The sequence below is a fragment of the Papio anubis genome, chromosome 2 (genome assembly GCF_008728515.1).
Source record: "Papio anubis isolate 15944 chromosome 2, Panubis1.0, whole genome shotgun sequence".
Classification (NCBI taxonomy): Eukaryota; Metazoa; Chordata; class Mammalia; order Primates; family Cercopithecidae; genus Papio; species Papio anubis.
This window is the reverse complement of record NC_044977.1, coordinates 39,233,970-39,253,686: the sequence shown is the minus strand read 5'-3', so window position 1 is coordinate 39,253,686 and position 19,717 is coordinate 39,233,970. Positions and strand designations below refer to the sequence as shown.

Sequence of the window (19,717 nt, the reverse complement as noted above, 5' to 3'; positions counted from 1 at the left end):
GACATTTACATTTTTTATGTCCTCAGAGTCTAGAATTTTGATTTGGACAGTATTTTGAATTTTAGGGTTTAGATTGTTAGGTGTCTTAATGGGATTCTTGTTCAGATCTCTTCATATTCCAAGTGTAGCAGAAAATGTAGGTTACTATTTTCTTCAGCAACCACTAATGCTGAAAGAAAACAACAGTACATGCATGGGTTTCACCTCCAATTCATCATTTAACATCAGCCACCCCCATTTTGAGGACTGATAGCTGATTTGAAGGAGCCCTCTGAGAATTTGATTCCATAGCCCTTTCTAGGGCACCAGGTAAATCCTCCTAAAAACAGCAGCTCCTGTTCTGTTCCCTCCTGAATGGAAGCAGACTATTTGATTCCCATCCAGCCATTCTCAGGGAGTTCTTTTCTCAGAGACTCAAATGAGTGGTGAAATAGGCAATCCCAGAGCATTTGGGGGAACAATTTGGGGAGGAAATACGAGTTTTTTTTCTTTCGAATGGAATTTTATCAGTGTCAGGCTAGCCCAGACCACAGGAAGTTGACGAATGCCTTTGTGACGGCTGGCAGGCTGGGCGAGAGTCAAAGCGGAGGTCCGCACTTGAGCAGCAGGACGCTGACTGAGAAGGTGAGTCAGTTTCTAAGGCCTTCCGGACTTGACTGGCAAGGAAAGCTGACAGTAGGGACTATCTCCACAGCTGTCAGTGTGTCTCATGATGACATCCACAGAATTGTGTTCCTGAAGGTGATGCTATAAATGTCAGAGTCTAAAAGATCTTGCAACCATTTTATAAATCCACACAGGCACCTCAACCCTTAGAACTGAAGTCACTTGTTAATATGTAAATGGTGACTTCTCAGTCTATCCACAAATAAAAATATATCTTATAAATGTTATCAAACATTTAAAATAATCATAAAATAGTTTACATATTTCATTATTTGGCTCAGAGTTCTGATGGTGAAGCAAAGTGCAGCTCTTTCCCTCCCTCACAATGTAACTGGAACGTGGTCCTTATCAAAGCGTGAACACCGCAGGGGCACTGAGGCTGACATAAAACCTATCTGCCACATTTTCTGATAAGGCAGGAATGTACTTCTCAGATCTCTTGAACATGGCCTTTCTCATCTGTCACAACTCTATTTCTTGACTTTCTGGCCAAGGGGAAAAATACTATATTCTAGGACTTTTCTTTCAGGTTCATATCTCATTGGCTGTTGGTCCAATGTCTTGCTCACCCAATGAGGCCAAAACACTGATGAAATGCCTTGCTCACTCAGTGCTCTCGGAAGGCAGAACTCATCAGCTGACTTGCCAGTTACCCTCATCACAGACACTGGCTTAAAAGGTACAGAACAAGATTTCAAAACTGTAAGGTTTATCAGGGAGGAAGGGAGGGAGGAAGGGAGAGGGAGGAGAGAAAGAGAGAGAGGAATATATATCTGTTGCAGGGAATCAGCTCCCAATTTCTCAATGGAGGAGGTAACTTCATCTCAGCCCCCACTAAGCCCAGAACCACCCTTGGTTGTGATGTCCCAGCCCTTAGAGAAATTTCTGCAATGACTGAGCTTCTGAACAGAATTCAGCCAGGCTTGAACCTGAGAAGAGATGCCCTGTGAAGTCCTTTTTTGGGCAGCACCAAAAATCTGCCAGCAGGTATATTAGTTCTCCTTTCTCTCGCCAGCTGGAAAGGAAAGAACCATTGAAAGTTATACATAATTGAAAAGAAAATCAGATTGGTTTATTGCTTCTGCTTGTATACAGAGTTGAAGAGCAAGTTTGAGTGAGTGCCTAGAGTGGGCGGTGGATGAGGGGAATTATGGAAGGGAGAGGGGTTCCTCAAGTCTGTTATTTTTAAAGAGATGGGGTCTCGCTGTGTTGCCCAGGCTGGTCTTGAACTCCTGGGCTCAAGCAATCCACCCATCTCAGACTCCCAGAGTGTTGGGATTACAGATGTGAGGCACCGCACCTGGCCTCAAATCTGTTCTTGAGCAGTGGAGAGGAATGGAGAAAGGAAGGGACCCATTGGCTAAAATAAAATACATTTTTAAGAAGGGCAACTCTCAGTGAGTGGTTGTGATGATCACCCTGCTGGGGCTCTTCCCTCTCCTCCTGGAGCTCCTCCCTTCATTCTCTCCTGTACTGCTGGGCCCAGCCTAGTGTGGAAGAAGAGTAAAGCTGAACTAGAAGTGTTTTCTGCTAGTGCCCCACCAATTTAAACACATTACATTTGGAGTGTAGTTCTGCCTTTGTGTGAGGCTTTTATCTATGATGACATCCTGTTCTTGGACTCTTGATACTGTAAAGAAAGCAGATGCCTTCACTTCACGATTGCATACCTAAATGAAGATTTAGTACATTTCATTATGGTAATCCTCAGCTCAGCCTCCACCCTGCGCAGCTACTGGATTTATAAATTACAGTCCAGTACAGTGGCAGTTGGGGCCCCAAATTACTAAAAGCCAGAGCCAGGAAATCTTCTTGGATTGTGCCAGTCTCAGAGTTTGCTCTTGATTCTGATTTTCTATGCTGGTATATGGAAATCATCTTGGACAGGTCTCCAGGGATTCCAGGGAAAGAGCATGGGTAAGAGTGGGTAAGCTCACCCACCTGGATATCTAAGTGCACGTTAGTTTGCATTTCCAAATCCACTTCTAATTTGGATAGTACACTTTACAAAGCTTATTAGAAAACTGGTCTAAAAGAACACGTTTTAAAGAGCATTAAAAAGCATGAAGAGGAGGCCTTCTAACCCCAATAGCAACATTTTGAGGTTTGACACAGCAAGAGATTTTTCTTTCTTTCAAAGAACATTATTTCTTTCTTTCAAAGGACAGCCAGCTCTCAAGAGTAATAGCTAAAAGAAATAGGGGAGCAATCCGACTCATATACAAGCTCCAAAGTTCATTGGAGGTAAGCATTCCATCCTCTCCCCTTACCTAACCTTCTCTCACTTGCTCACACAGACTTAACTAAATTTCATCTCTCGTTTTTTCCCTTGACCACTCTTCTGGCAAATGGACTAATTAATAAGTGGTCAAAAGGCTGAAGAAAGAGAAGTCAGAGGCCAAAATAGGCCCAAACTTGATAACCTGTGCCTGGAATATGGCAAGCTGGCCCTGTAATAACTTCCAGATGAATCAGGTATTTTTCAGACACCAGCAGGTGAACTGAAATCATTCTATTTGCCTCCCACTTCTTCCATCCAGAATTACTGATCTCCGCTGGGGCTGGTAAAAACAGCTAGTTGAGGTCTCTAGTCTCTGGCCATTCTTAGGGATGGTCATTTTATTCCTAAGTGTAACCCCTTCTGGTGTGACCCATGTGTTTTCTGCCAACTCTCCACAAAGAAGGCCAGGGGAAACTGTCTGGGTGGGACTTCTGATAGGGGACAGCAGGACCTTGGAATCTGTCACTGTGGATGAGGGGGGCAGGTGGTCCATAATGGGGAAAGGAGGACTGAATAAGATTAGGCTCTGAGGTCTTCCTGGCCTTGACCTGTGGAAAGGCTTAGAACCCCCAGATGGTCGCTCTAGTTTTGAAGAAAGAAGGTTGTCCCCAGATGGCTCTGTCTCTGACATGCGCTTTCTGCATTGCACTGTTGCGTCCTGGGTGGAGAGCAGGTTCGATGAGCCTGGTTCTGGAGAAAGGGTGGGCCCCTCGCACACGCAGGGTGCAGTGGCATCCACTGGTGAGGACTTAACGGTTCCGGGATCGTGCTTTGGTTTTTCTTCCTTTGGGCTTTCCAGGGAAGAGGGAGAATCATCTTTGGCAAGTTTCTGAGTGCTCCCACTGGTTGAGTTGGCTTCCTCTTGGCTCCTCTCCAGAGGCTGAACCCCACTCTCCCCTGAGCTCTGAGAGGGCAGGGGCTGTGGGATCTGGGTGTACTGAATCTTGGGAGGGATGACTGGGACCGCCCTGGCCTGGCACATTTTGACCATGAAGGAGGTTCTCACAGCTGACACACTCACAGGAGCTGAGTTACGGCGGCCTGTCAGTGCATGAGCAACCATGTCCAGGTCCTGAGGGTCCTGGGGGTCCTGGGAGTAAACCCTCCAGGGGTCTGCTTTACAGTAAGATGAGGTCATCCATGTGACCTTCGGGTCTCCCGGCTCAGAGACCTGCATTCCAGGTGAACTAAATGAGGCCACATTCTCAAACCAGAAGAGGTCAGCAATGGGAATGGCAGGGTCCAAGTTGAGGGAAGAAGGCCTGTTTTTCCCTTTTGGGGGCCCACACTCTGTGCTCTTCAGCTGTAACTTTGTGGGGTGCTCTCCAGGTGAAGGGCTGTCCTGCATGCTGGGTGAAGTCTCCTTGCTGCTCTCTGGCCCAGGAACATCACCTTGCCTCATCTGTGGCCTGCTGTGCCCCAGGTGTGTCCCCAGTTCCTTTCCCTCTGCTAGGCTGATGGGGCTGGTCTCTGCTGGCTTGGGTTGCACACCACGTGGTCCCTTCTGGTTGGGAAGAGCCTCTGCCCCTTTCAGGCCAGAGAACTCTCTGAAGGACCTCAGGGCTTTCTCATCCCACCCAGTAATCTCTCTCCTGGGTGCCTGGGGCTGAAGAGGGTCAGAATTCCTCTCTGTTTCAAGATTAGCACAACTGCTGGAGGAGGGAACCTCGAGAATCCACTGGCTTTTAACCGTGGGTTTACTGTCTAGAGAATGGCTCTGGCGAAGGCTGGGCCTGTGGGAAAGCCTCTTCTCCAATTGGTGACCCTGAAGGCCCTGTACCTGGGCCTCGTGCGCGTCTTTCAGGGTGGGAGAGTGAAGGGGACTCGTCACCCACTGGGGTTCCTCCCAGGGCTCCACCATCTCCAGGCCATGCTGGGCAATGTCTGTCACAGTGTCATCTTCGTCACAGTCTGAAGGCTCCTGTACTGAATGGGTTACATCCTCCTCTCCTTGTGAGGCGATCTCAACCTCCCTGGTTGGGCCTGGAAGCCCACAGCCTTTCCCCTCGGAAGCAACATTCTTTGAATTTTGCTTGTCACTGTGTCTTGGGGTGGCCTCCTCTCCCTGACACCGGTTAGAGATCTCAGGGCTGTCTTGGGACTTCTGCTGGTCTATGTAGGGATTTGTCCTCAATTTCCTGGATGAGTCTTCTCTTTCCGGGCTGCCCTTTGAAAGCAGGACTGGAGGTGACTCCTCCAGAGGAGTTGGAGGGGGAGGAGCAGGTGGGAGTGGAGGAGACAGATTCCCTGGGCCTCCTACTTCCACTGTTGCTTGTGGAGATGCCGTCTCAAACGGAACTATTTCCAGAGGAGCCAGGCTGGCGAGGTCTGGGTGCACGCCCTGCTCAGGCTCCGGCTTCTCTCTACTGGCTGCTGTGGAAGCCCCCTGTGTGCTCTGATTGGCTGGATCCCTAGTCCACACCTCCAGAGGGGAGGAGACTGGAGCCGGGAAGGAGCCACAAGGCAAGCTCCCAGAAGGCTCTGGGGGAATAAAGGGCCCCAGACTCGACTCAAGAATAGGCTGAATTGGGCTGGTCTTCAGAGCAGGAGGTGGCAACGATGAGAGCTCCTCCTCAGATTCAATGATTTTCAGCTCCTGTTGAATCTCGGGCCAGATCAGGACATTGGCCAGATCATCTTCATCCTGAAAAACATCAATAAACTGATTGTCTTAGAACCAAGTACTCTGGGTGCTGACATCAGCATTTCCAGTGAGAGGGAAAAGACTGGCAGCGCCAGCCTGTGCCAGTTCAGCAAATACAGGATGCAGCACTGATAATACCTGTGGCTATCTGAGTGCTCACCATGCACCATCACATACTTTAGCTGTATCTTGTGTGATTTTCCCAACAACTCTAGGAGATAAACACTACTATAATTACCCATTTTATAGATGAGAGGTCTAGGTTCAAATAGATTAAACAATTTACCTAAGTCATACGGCAGCACACCAGGATTGAAATCCAGTTCTGTCTGCACCAGAACGTAAGTACCTAATCTCTATGCACTGTTGCCTTATAAAACAACAAAAACCCTGGTCTCATTTAACTTCAGGTTCACTAGAAGGCACACAAGGATGAGAGTCTTCCAGTGGAATGAAAATGTTAAGTCTTACCCTGACACCTGCTTTCCAAATAAGTAAACATAGTTCTTTTTTAATTTTTTTTTTTTTTTTTTTTTGGAGACAGAGTCTTGCACTATCATCCAGGCTGGAGTGCAATGGCGTGATCTCGGCTCACTGCAACCTCCGCCTCCTGGGTTCACGTGATTTTCCTACCTCAGACTCCCTACTAGCTGGGATTACAGGTGCACACCACCACATCTGGCTAATTTTTTGTATTTTTAGTAGAGATGGGGTTTCACCATGTTGGCCAGACTGGTCTCAAACTCCTGACCTTGTGATTCATCCACCTTGGCCTCCCCAAGTGCTGGAATTAACAGGCGTGAGTCACCACGCCCAGCCTTTAATGTTATTTTTTGAGACAGAGTCTCACTCTGTTGCCCTGGATGGAGTGCAGTGGTGTGATCTTGGCTCACTGCAGCCTCCACCTCCTGGGTTTAAGCAATTCTCCTGCCTCAGCCTCCTAAGTAGCTGAGATTACAGGCCTGTGCCACCCGGCTAATTTTTGTATTTTTAGTAGAGATGAGGTTTTACCATGTTGCCAGGCTGGTCTCAAACTCCTGGGCTCAAGTAATTTGCCCACCTAGGCCCCTCCAAAAGTGCTGGGATTACAGGTGTGAGCCACCATGCCCAGTCTCTTTTTTCTTATTACCAAGGAATATACATTTCACATGGAAAAAATTTAAATACGTATTAAAATAAAGGAAAATACAACGACACCAAATCATATATCCTTACTCCCCACAGATAACCACTGTTAACATGGTGGGAATTTCTTTGTTGTGGTTTGTGGAGCTGCCTACTTCTCCACCTTGCTTGCTGTCCTTGTCTCCCCTCAAGTCCAGCTTCCCTTTGTCCTTCTAGACTCCTCCCTTTCCCTGCCTAAAGCCCAAAGCTATAGACAGGAAAGGGATGGAAGGAGGCCTGCTCAGGGCCAGGACAACTAATTTCAGTTTCTTTCTGGTTTTTTTTTTTTTTTTTTTTTTGAGACAGAGTTTCACTTTTGCCACCCAGGCTGGAGTGCAGTGGCATGATTTTGGCTCATTGCAACCTCCTTCTCCGGGGTTCAAGCGATTCTCCTGCCTCAGCCTCCCAAGTAGCTGGGACTACAGGTATGCGCTACCACACCCGGCTAATTTTGTATTTTTAGTAGAGACGGGGTTTCACCATGTTGGCCAGGCTGGTCACAAACTCCTGACCTCAGGTGATCTGCCCGCCTCAGCCTCTCAAAGTTCTGGGAAAGGTGTGAGCCACCGCGCCCGGCCCAGTTTCTTTCATTTCTTGCCTCAAGGGCCTAATTCTATCTCAGGGCGAGGCAGCCGGGGGACAAATCTCCATCCTGGGGTGGCGCAGGCCTTTGTGAAAGTAATATTTGCTGCTGACTTCTCGACCCTTCTCACCGAGCTCTAATCACTTGCTATTTCATATTAAAGTTACTTTTATGCTTGTCTTATTATTCCCAATAGACTGTGAGCTTCTTGAGGTCAGGATTGTGTTTATTCATCTTCGATTCATCAAGGCCAAAAGGTGCCCAGTATACTGTAAATGGGGGCTCAATAAAGGGTCTGCTGAACTGTAATGAATTCAGTGTTTTCTTTTGGATTATTTCTTTTACATATCTCTGTGGGATTGTCAAAATTAGTCTGCTTCTACTACACTGCATTTATCTGTGAACATTTCTATTTTGCCTACTAGACTGTGCCCTGCTTCAGAGCGGGGACAGCCTCATCTCTTTACTCTCCTCAGCACCTACATTAACTGAGCTCTTACTAAGAAATCAGTACTAAGAAACCATAAATTTAGATGAACAAATGAACATCTAAACTCCCTTCCACTTCACTCTGCCCTCTCGGTGAGTGGACCCACAGCGCATCATCCTGCTCAAACCAGAAACCTATGAGGTGCCTTTGACGTTTCCTTCTTTCTCAGCCCTTACCTAATCCTTCAACAAGTCCTGTCCATTCTACCTTCTAAATAGTGATTGTAGTCCTTCATTTCTATCCCCATGGCCTCACACTAGTCTACACCTCCAGCTTTTCTCTCCTGGCTTACCATATACTCCACTCCTGATGCATTCGTGCCTCCTTTCTTCTCCAAGCCGTTCTCCGCACAGAATAGAATGACCCACGAAAGATAAAATTCTGAACACTTCATATGCTTTCCCATTGCCCGTAGGTTAAACCTCAAATCCCTTCCAAGCAGTCCTGGCTCCTGCATCCCCCTGAGTCTCACTTTTTCCAGCCCGGCTATCCCAGGCTTGCTCCCATTCCTTGAATGGGAATGCTCTTTTCTACCTTGGATTCAAGGCACATCTTATTCTTTCTGTCTGGAGTTCTCTCCTTTCCTATTCCACCCACTACCCCTTTCTTCCGTCTGAGTTATCTGCCTAAATATGCACTCTACAGAGAAGCTTTCCCTGACCCTTGTGGCATGCATGCCTCCTCCCTCTGACTAGGTTGGGTCCTCTTGCTATGTGCTCCCATGCACTCCATGCTTCCATAGCACACCAGGAATTACTTGTTCAATGTCTTTCCCCAACTAGGCTGTTAGCTCCAAGAAGGCAGGGATGGCTAAAGCCTTGTTCACTATGGTGATGCCAGTGTCTGGCACAAAGTTCATGTTAAATACAAGTTTTGAATGAATGAATGAACTGATGCCTTTACTTGTTCCCTTGAATCCACCCGGGTCTCATTCCAGCACTAACTTTACCTGCTTCTCAAAGCAATGCCATTCATTCCTACAGGGTCCTCCCTGTAAGAATTCAATCAATTCCCATATGAATCTCTTCATCCTTCCCCTTCAACAAATGCAAATAGATCTTATAGAGACCCTCGCTCAGCCACCCTGAGGCCTCCATGTCACCTCACTCTGCCCTAACTCCCAACACATGGTTCTTCTGTGCACATCCTGAAAATCAAGACACTGGAAGCAAGTTCAAAGGCATCCTCCTTTCTGGTACCCTCCTCTTGTCACAGAGCTGCCACCCAAATGCATGACTCTTCCTTGGGTATCCCTGGAAAACCTCCTCACACTTTCTATGGAAGGACAGCCCATAAAAACCTTCTTGGAAAATTCCACCTCTACAAAGTAGACAAGGTTTAGTCAGCTCCAGTGTTGTATTTTAACTTCCCCAGAGCCCACGGGAGGAAAGAATGGATCCTGGAAATATTTCTGGTTTTGGAAATAAGTGTAGACAACTGCCCATCCAGGATGTCTGGAAGAAGAAGGCTGGACTCTGTGAATGATCATGATATTTGGGACTGGGGTATGACAAGCAGGTCTTGTGCTGCTTCTGGGATTGAATGTCATTACATTCCAAGACATGTTACTGGCTTATGGTGACCTCAGGTCAGGAATATTTAGAGTTGAGTCTGTACTACGGAATCTGAGCAGTATATTTCCTCCCCATCCCTGCAGGACTTCTGAAAAGTCCACTGCAAAACAAATCTCAGACCTTCATTAGAAGTTTGTCTCTTAAAGTCCCTTTGGCAGAAACTGATTTTCAAAAAAAATTGTTTTTCAATTTACTTTACATTGTACCAAGAGCCCTTGGGCAAAAGTAACTCCACCTGGCTGGAGCAGGTGGAGAGTGCACCTTACCATCTCATGGAGAAGGACAACTTCGGCTCTGGCCCTGGGGCTCTCCTGCAGGGCGCTGGACTCCATCTGGCCAGCCTCTTGTCCCTCCTCCACCACCTTCTCCGGATTTGGTCTCTTCTCTAATTCATTTGAATTTCGAGAGCTCAAGGAGCTTTCTGGGGTTTTCTTCTCCTCCAGGTGGACGCCTGGCTCCTGGGACAGGCCTTTGCTGCATTCCACTGTCCCAGGTGCTTCAGGTACTGGCTTGGCATCCTCAAGAGCTGCCTTCTTAGGTACAGAAGCTGCAGTGAAAATGGGAGTTATCAGTTAAAGGAGGCTTCATTTTAAGAGAGACTGTCCTAAAACAGTCACTGTCCTGTCTCCTGGCCCTGCTTCAAGAAGGATGGGGGAATTCCCCAGCTCACTGCCCCTTGCATTTACTCTTTTCTCCTAGCAACGTCCTGGCCTCAGTTTCCAGAGTTAAAGATTGTCAGAGAAGAAAGGGACATCAAAGATCACCTAGTCTGGTGGTTCTCTACCAGGGACCATCTTGCTCCTACCGTTTTCTTCTTCCAGTGGACGTTTGGCAATGTCTGGAGACATTTTTTGGTTGCCACAACACTGGGGAGGGGTGAATGCTACTGGCATCTAGTGGATAGAAGCCAGGGATGCTGCTAAATATCCTCCAGTGTACAGAACCTGTCCCACAACAAAGACTTATCCAGTCTAAAATGTCAGTAGTGCTGAAGTTGAGACACCATGCTCCAGCCCAGTCTCTGACTTCTCAAATAGCTAGTCAGACTTTGAGAAGTCCATCTAGGTGTCCAAGGTTACAAAAATCTATTATTCACATCTTGCTGCAAAGATAACTTATAATTATGATTAACAGCTTCCTGTGTGACCCTTCCCATGGGGTTATCTCTTGTGAATTTGGATCTATCCAAAGTGATTAAGCTCTGTTCTTAAACATCTATGAGATCAGGAAGCAGGAGGCAGATCTCAAGTTTGGTCTCTATTGCTTTGCATGAAGGAAAGCCCCATTTCATTGCATAAAGCTGTTTCCACACTCTGGATTAAAGACTGAGCGAGTACCCAGGACTGTGCTCGGCACACAGCAGGCCCTCAAGAAAAATTACCATTTACAGTGGTATTAAAGAAACCTGGGTTCAAATGCTAATTTCTCAATGAATCTTGTAATCTTGGTACAAAGGCATCATAAGACTTGCTTTTCAGGGCTGATGTGAGGATAAAGTAGACAGTGGAGATAAAGCATATAGCAGTGTCTGGCATACAGCACAAGCTCCAAAAAGTTTGTTGGTTAAGATTGGTTAAGACCAAACCACTCTTTACCATTGTTTATACTGGTATCCTAACTCTGAGGTGTCTCACCACGAGGCCACCCCAGCAACTCAGATCTAGTGACAGCATCCTGATGTCTGAACTAAAATGCTTCAGAATTTACAACAGTGGTATTTCCTTTTGCCCATCACTTTGTAGGCTTATTTCCTGAAATTCAGTTTTATCTTTGAATATGTAAAATATTTACAGAGTTCAAAAGTTAAAACTACAGGTCATTCCTTGGTATCCACGGGGCAACTCGTTCCAGGACCTCCCTCCAATACCAAAATCCATGTGTGCTCAAGACCCTGATATAAAACGGCATACATAGTATTTGCATATAACCTATGCACATCCTTTTGTATTAAATCATCTCTAGGTTGCTTACAATATGTAATACACTGTAAATGCCATGCAAATAGCTGTTATACTGTATTGTTTAAGAAATAATGGCAAGAATAAAATCTGTACATGTTTAGTACAGATGCAATGTTTTATTCTGGAGACTTTTGATCTGTGGTTGGTTCGATCCATGGATGTGGAACCTTTGAAAGTCAGGGGCCCACTGTATATAAAAAGGCCCCTTCTTGCTGGCCCAGCCACAGGTCTGCTCTTCTACCAGTCCCCTTGCCAGGCCTTGTACTCTTCTGCTCTGGTCCTCCCTGTGGTTGCAATCTAACCCCTTCTTCAAGGCAAACCTAACGACGCCTCTTTCAAGGCTTCCCAGACCAACCGCTCCTTGGTCACCCACCACGTGTCCATCACTGTTGCCTCTGGTTTGTTCCATACTCCCACTGTCTCTTAGCGATAACTACTTTTATTAGTTTATTGCTTTATTCTGCCAGTTTATTTTTGCATATTTAAACAGATACTTATATATATTTTAGTTTCCCATCCTTAGTACACAAAATACACTATGTGATACAGATTGTTGTTTGCTTTACATTTTCTCACTTAACATACCTTGAAGCCCATGCCATGTTAGTAGAGAGGGAAATTAGTCATTCTTTTTTTTTTTTGAGACGGAGTCTCACTCTGTTACCCAGGCTGGAGTGCAGTGGTGCGATCTCGGCTCACTGCAATCTCCACCTCCTGGGTTCAAGCGATTCTCCTGCCTCAACTTCCCTAGTAGCTGGGACTACAGGCACCTGCCACTGCACCTATCTAATTTTTGTATTTTTTAGTACAGACGGGGTTTCATCATGTTGGTCAGACTGGTCTCAAACCCCTGACCTCAGGTGATCTGCCCGCCTCGGCCTCCCAAAGTGCTGGGATTACAGACGTGAGCCATCGCGCCCAGCCTGATCATTCTTTATGATGTGGCCTAGTTTGGGTTTCCTTCAAAGCAGATCCTGAAACAGGGTCCGAGTAGCAGGTGGCTTATTTAGAAGGTGGTCCCAGGAAGCAAAAATGAGAAAGTGAGAGGAACGGAGGAAAAGTCAATAAAGAGTATTTTGTTGAGTTGGTTCCCATTTTCAGCAGGGACTCAATCTCTGGTAACCCTAAGAAGCACTATGTAGAATGTGCCCCCCAACAATCCCTCCGTATGATAAGAGGCTGGGTCATTCCTGATTCCTGGCTTGTATTACTTGAGAGCTACCCCAGTTAATTCTCCATGCTTCTGAGCTGTCCCACACAAAGGCTGAGTGAGCCAGTCCCTTCATAAAATGCTCTGAGGCAGAAAACCGGAAACGCAAGACAGACATCTGAAATAGGTGCCTTTTGTGTGCACAGAAACTGTCCCCGACAGATGCACAGGAGTTTGGGGGAATGTAGTGCAAGGCTCACGAAGCTATGGACTCTATAGAACTTCATTGTGTGGATGCATCCTAGTTATTCAACCAGACCCCTAAAGGGGGCATTTGGGTTGTTTCCAGTCCTTTGCTATTACAAATAATGCCATGACATGCAAACGTCATTTTGTATTTATGCAACTATTTATTTAGGATAAATTCTTAGAGGTGAAACTTTTGGGTGAAAGGGTAAATGCATCCGTAATTTTCAAACACATATTTTTTAACATTCTCCTAAAATGTAGTAGTTGGAAGAACTTGCCAGTGTCCCTTTTGGTAGAGCTTCTTTCCATTGATCATGACTATTAATATGGACTCCTGTGTGAGCTGTGGAGGAAGGGCCCATGCTAACCATGAGTTTGTTCCTATCACTCACTCCCCTGCTGAAAACCCTCTGTGGCTCCCTATTGCCTCCACTATGGCATGCAAAGCCCATCTCACTGTGGCCCAGTCACATGTCCTCTCTTCTCCCACTCCCCTAACAGGCCTTGTTCTCCACAGCTTTGGTCCTCTCTGTGATTCCAATTGAATCCATTCCTCAAGACATAAACCTAACAACATCTCTCTGTAGCTTTCCCACACCATGTCCTACCGCAGCACTCAGTGTTATTATCCATGTGCTGCACAGTCCTCACGTTACCATGATCTCTTCTCAGGTACATGGCTTCTATCCTTGGGTAGGTTCCTCATAACAGAGGCAGTATCTATTCCTAAAAATTACCTGCAAATCTCCAACAAATTTTTGTTGGCTGACAGATTTGGTGGCTACTTCTAAACTACAAGAAATCTCCATAGCTCAAAAGGGAAGGGCATTGTCACGTTCCCAGCATGTGACGCATTATACACAAAGCGGGTGACCATAGAGGCAGAGATTGATAATCGGTGCCCAATATCTATCCTCTTCTTTATTTGGAGCTAGAACCTCCCCCACCCCTCAGGTTTTAGCTGGGCACATCGCTTTCCATCTAGTACAACATTTCTCAGTCTCCTGAGGGTAAGTGTGGCTATGTGAAATACGTTTGGCAGATGGGATGCAGTGGAAATGATGTGTGCAGCTTCTAGGTGACACCCTCAAGTAGAAGCTGCTCAGCTTCTTCCTGTAGCCCTTTCCCATGGGTGGGAATGTGACTGCGGGGGTATTGAGCCCACTCTGACCATGCAGACAAGGACAACACCCCTGGGTATGGCTGAAGGAGCCTGGAACACCAGATCTCCTGGATCACAGTCACCTTACTCTGGACTTGTGCGTAAGATAGAAATAAACTTCTATCTTGTTTGAGCCACTGTATTTTTGGTTTTCTATATTATAGCAGCTTAGCCTGTACCTTAACTAATATAATCAACTAATGAGTTTATAAGGTAGGCTTGCTCCTGGTTAAAAAAAATAGGGCGGCCGGGCGCGGTGGCTCAGGCTTGTAATCCTAGCACTTTGGGAGGCCAAGGCGGGTGGATCACAAGGTCAGGAGATCGAGACCACGGTGAAACCCCGTCTCTACTAAAAATACAAAAAATTAGCCGGGCGAGGTGGCGGGCGCCTGTAGTCCCAGCTACTCAGGAGGCTGAGGCAGGAGAATGGCGAGAACCTGGGAGGCGGCGCTTGCAGTGAGCCGAGATCGCGCCACTGCACTCCAGCCTGGGCGGCAGAGTGAGACTCCGTCTCAAAAAAAAAAAAAAAAAAAGGGCAAAACACCTTTTTGCGGATGTTACAGAATCATATTTCAGATGCACTAAAATAGAACTAAGAGAATTCTACTGTAAGTTCTTCAGTAAAAGAATGAGGCAACTCCTAATATCTCTTAAGGAAATTCCGGATTTTCATTTATCAAGTTTCTGTAAAGCTATATGTTTATTCTGATCTTCCTTAATTAACATTTCTAGAATGGGATGCAGAGAGTGTTAGTTGTAATTTTTACACCAGCCCATAAGCTCATCCTTCACTTTCGGAAGGATTCTGTTTGTTGTCCTTCCTCCCCACCAGCTGAGGATGAGGTTAGCAGGACATACTCTTGAATCAGGTAAAAGTCAGATAATCAACCATGACGATTACATTGATTAATCCTTCAATTTTTTTCATTCAGAGTAATCGGTATTTACAATCATTTAACTTTAGTTAAAATGCACCACTTACTCGATACCTCTACGCTTTGGGTCGCACTGGAATTTCACTTAGATTGGCCAAAAGTGGGAGAGTTGGTTTGACTACATCAACTAAAAGTTTAAATGGGTAACCTGGAAAATTGTCTTTAATTCTTTTTCTTTTGCCCACTGCTACTTCACAACAGAAAGAAAAATATTTAACAAATGAAGGTGAAGTTCTCCACCTGGAATAATCATGGACGTTATCATGAGGTTAACACTGAGGTTAACCTCACCCCATCAGAGAGCAGGGTGAGGGGACCTGTTGACCCTGAGACTTTCAGCAGTCCCCTTCCACCCTGGGTCTCAGATCTGGATGGCTGCCTTCCACAAGGCCCCCCTTTCTGCCCTGACTGCCCATTGGCCACAGGTAGGAAGGCGGGCTGGAGTCTCCCTTAGTGTCTTTCCCAGACCAACTTAATGCAAAATGGGTATTCTAATTTATAGGGAGGAGAGAGGGGGGATAAGTGGATAACAGACTGTCTCTAAAAGACCCCGACCTACTCTTCCACAGAGGATAACAAATCTCACAAAAGCCTTTGGAAACACTGTTTTCCTCAAAGCCTTCACTCCCTCCTCTACCCTTCATCCTGCTGCATCCACGCCAGCCCATGACACTGTTTTCCAGACAAGGCATCACTGGATCCCCTGAACTGTGCTCATCTGTGTACCCATCCTGAAAGGAAATGGGAGGAGAGGACTGATATTTACTCACATCTTCTGTGAGCCGGACTATGGACAGGTATTTTATGGACATTTTCCCATTCAGACTTCACTACAGCCTTTGGGATAGGAGCCTCCCCTGCTTTGCAGATGAGAAACAGTCTCCAAAATCTCCCACTGCCACACTGACAAAAAGCAGTAAAGCTAGCATCTGAATCAGCCAGGCTGGGTTCCAAAACCTACATATTTCCCACAACATGTAGCTGCCCGGAATGCCCTTTCTCATCTTTTCTGCATGGAGAAACCTTACCCATTTATGAAGGCTCAGTCCAAATGTCACCTCTTCTAAATCTTCCTGGACTCCTCCTGAGAGGACTGCCTCTCCTTCATGCCCTTGCCATCTGTTATGAACACCTCTTTCATGATGCTTTGGGTACCTAACCCCTCCCTAATTCCAAAAATCCTGAGGAGGCTCTTATGCTTCTTCCATAGGCTGACCCTGTGCTGGACTTCAGTGCAGTGTTTCAATTTCCCTTCTTAGTTTGTGAGCTCACTGTGGGGAAGGGATCATGTCTTAACAATCTTTGTAACTCCACAGCCCATAGTGAACACAGGAGGGAGCGTGGTCGTGTTACAAGCGTGGACTTTTTTAAAGTCTGGATTAAAATCCTGGTTTTTCCACTTCCTTGCTATGAGTGATTGAGTAAATAACCTATTCCTCTTTAAGGAAATGGGGATAATAGTGACTACCTATATCATAGGATAGAGGGGAGAAATGAGATAATATTTGCAGGACACTTAGGAGAGTGCCTGACAACCTAATAGGTGCTGAAAATGACTAATATTAACTGAAAAGAAACATTCCTAAATCACAATAAACATTTGTTGGTTTGATTGTCAGCCATCCTTTCCTTTGGGGTGCTCCCTGCTTCCATTTTATGTGGCCCATGTTTGCTCGTTAATTAAAGAACCTCTCCTCACTCCAGACACACCCAGAGACTCAAGTCTGGCCAATCTCAGAACCCAATGAGCTGGGCAACAGTGACTGGTCCAAGGCTGGGCATGTGACTCAGGCAGATCCAATCAGAATCCTTCCTGCATTTGATATCAGAAAATTGGGAGAGGGATGCTCTTTCTCGTTGCTAGGGTTGCTAGCCATGTTGTCTGCAAATATAAAGTAGAAATGAGGATGGGTGGATGGTGAGAGAAGGAGACTGGAAGACCTGAATTCCCAATTCCAGCTCTGCAGCTCTGCATTCCATTCTGAATTTTTCTCCTGCCTTCTCCCTCTGTGAGCAAATAAAATAATAATAGGTAACATTTATTATATACTTGTTGTATGTAGACACTGTTCTGAGAACGTCATATGTATTAAATAATTTAATACTTACAACAAACTTATGAAAAAGGTATTATTAACATAATTATTTCCATTTTACAGATTAAGAAACCGAGGCACAGAGTGGTTACACCTGCTGGAGATCACGCAGTGAAATGGCAAAGTCTGGATTTGTACCCAGTCGGGCTCTAGAGCCCACAGGCTTAACCACTTCACTGTATTGCCTTGCAAACTCGAAGCAAATTTAAGTCCGGTTTTTCTCTCTTGCGATGGAAAGAGACCCTCCCTCCTCTACTTACCTGCAGAAGTCTCAGCTCCCAGCGGTTTCTCTTCTTCTGGCCAGCCTCCGCTCTCTGATCCATGAAAAGAAAACTCTTCCAGGCTGGAAAGAGACTGCAGCTCCTTCGGGGGTGTTCTGCACGGCGTGCTGTTGGTGCTGATGACGGCGGACACGCGGAGCGGCACAGACACCGCAAAGGGCTCGGAGATGTTCAGCGCCTTGCGCTGGTGACGCGGCGACGGCTCCATCTGGAAGAGGCTGCTGGTGAAGACGGATTTGCTAGGGCTGTCGTTCGAAGTGTAGAACATACCCAGCATCTTTGGGGCTGTTTGCTCGCCCTCCGGATCCTCAATAGGCCGGAAAACCTTCAGTTGTTCCGGTGGGGGCCGGGCCTGAGCGCCCTGGAGATGGACATCAAAGCCGCCCTCAGCCCCCGGAGGCATCCCCTCCTGGCCCCATTCGCCCTCCTGCTTGGTGAGGTCACATGAGCTGCCGGTGCCGGTGGAGTGCATCTTTGTTGCTGGAATGAAAAATCCACCGGTGGTAACTGTTCGATTGAAATTTCCCTTGGTTTCTTTTCCTAGTAAAAAGGAACAGGTGTATGGTCAGCAGCCTGGGCACACATACAATGGCAGGCCTTCCAGTAAGGGCAGGCACACGACATTTGAATACTAGAGAGGCACAGCATTCTAATAGGGGCGTAACCGCGCAGATAAAGACAGGTAACATCTGGATGACAAAAGAGAAAGCACTTCCTTATATGCACAGAATTTTAGCATGATGCTTTGGTAGGACCATTTGCTGTCGTGCCATACAGATCACTTTTAAACTTTGCAGGTAGAGCAGTTTTCAAAAAAAGATTACTGCTAAAGTTGCTAAACAGAGCCATCATCCACCAGGCATTAATTGTAGATCATGAAAAAATAAAGAGACAGATGGGAGGTGGTAGGATGATGTTTGCTCAAAATGAAGAAGACAAAAATGAAAAATAAACAGAATCTTGTCTTATTTTAGAACTTTAAAACTTATTGTTTTAAGTTTTCTCTGGCAGATGGACCCGGACAGGGGGGTTTGATTTCCCAGATAGGAAACAAATGCTGTTAACAACTAGACCTTTCCCATCTTTTCTCAGGCTTCTTCCTGTTGATTCAGAGGATGAGAAACTAGAAATGTAAATTAACTAAATGTTAGAAAGTACAGTTGTGAGGAGTGGATATATATATTTTTTTGTGACGGAGTACAGCTCTGTCGCCCAGGCTGGAGTGCAGTGTCATGATCTTGGCTTACTGCAACCTCCACCTCTTGGGTTCAAGCGATTCTCCTGCCTCAACCCCCTGAGTAGCTGGGATTACAGGCACCTGCCACTGCGCCCGGCTAATTTTTGCATTTTTAGTAGAGAGGAGATTTCACCATGTTGGCCAGGCTGGTCTCAAACTCCTGACCTCAGGTGATGTGCCTGCCTCAGCCTCCCAAAGTGCTGGGATGACAGGCATGAGCCCCTACGCCCGGACCAAGTTCTTGACTGGCTTAGACATGAAGGCAAGGAAGAAAAAAGTCTACATGGGAAGTAAATAAGCTTGGAGATGATATGTGAGTTGCCAGGGATCTAAAAAATAATTTCTAATTTGGTACTAAGCACTAAACTGGGCATCTTACATAACTCTATGCTTAAAGTTCTTATGACCATCCAGTAAGAAAGTGTAATGATCTTTAACACATGAGGACACCGAGACTCAGCAGTTAGATGAACTGTCCAATTCTCACATGTCATGTATATAATGACCTATATTTTGAAATATTAACTCCTGCAAAACTGGGCAAGAACTGCCAAGAAGTTTCTAAACCAAAGCAAACGTATGAATATAAAAGTAAGAAAATGCTGAAACTATCAAGTTAACTTAAGAAGACCTCACTGAGTATTCTACAGGTTTAGAATTATTAATTATTATTAGTATTATTATTATTTGAGACAGGCTGAAGTGCAGTGGCACAATCTTGGCTAACTGCAATCTCCACCTCCTGAGTTCAAATGATTCTCGTGCCTCAGCGTCTGCCTCCTGGGTTCAAGCGATTCTCATGCCTTGGCCTCCTGAGTAGCTGGGATTACAGGCATGCACCACCATGCCTGGCTAAGTTCTTGTATTTTTTTAGTAGAGACAGGGTTTCACCATGTTGGCCAGGCTGGTCACGAACTCCTGGCCTCAAGTGATCTGCCTGCCTCAGCCTCCCAAAGTGCTGCAATTACAGGTGTGAGCCACCAAAGCCGGCCCAGGTTTAGAATTATTTTTAAAATGTTGTTCTAAAGATTTTCTGTATTGTTTTGGTCTGATCCATTTTTGAAAGAGAAAAATGTCTTGTATTAAAGGGGCTGGAAAGACATAGGATAAGTATAGGGGAGTTTTAACGGTCTGTTGCCAGACAAATCCTTTGCCTTGTAACTTGTAATGGTGCTTGTTGGTTACTTAACAGAAGTAGAAGGGAGAGATACAGGCAAGTCAGCCCTGAAGGATAGAGCTGTGAG

At 46.0% G+C, this 19,717-nt stretch overlaps 1 protein-coding gene across 2 annotated transcripts in view; it reads right to left on the bottom strand.

The window, feature by feature from the left end:
* Window positions 1-1,716: 1,716 nt before the first annotated feature.
* Window positions 1,717-19,717, bottom strand: part of ARHGAP31 (Rho GTPase activating protein 31) — a 123,323-nt gene continuing 105,322 nt past the window's right edge. For both annotated transcript variants that reach the window (XM_003893963.5, XM_031663034.1), the window contains 3 exons: window positions 17,216-17,776; window positions 9,669-9,949; window positions 1,717-5,591 (listed from right to left, as the gene is read on the bottom strand). In XM_003893963.5, the coding sequence (XP_003894012.3) occupies window positions 3,174-5,591; window positions 9,669-9,949; window positions 17,216-17,776 (3,260 nt within the window). In that variant the 3' untranslated portion in view covers window positions 1,717-3,173. The remainder of the gene's footprint in view (window positions 5,592-9,668; window positions 9,950-17,215; window positions 17,777-19,717) is intronic.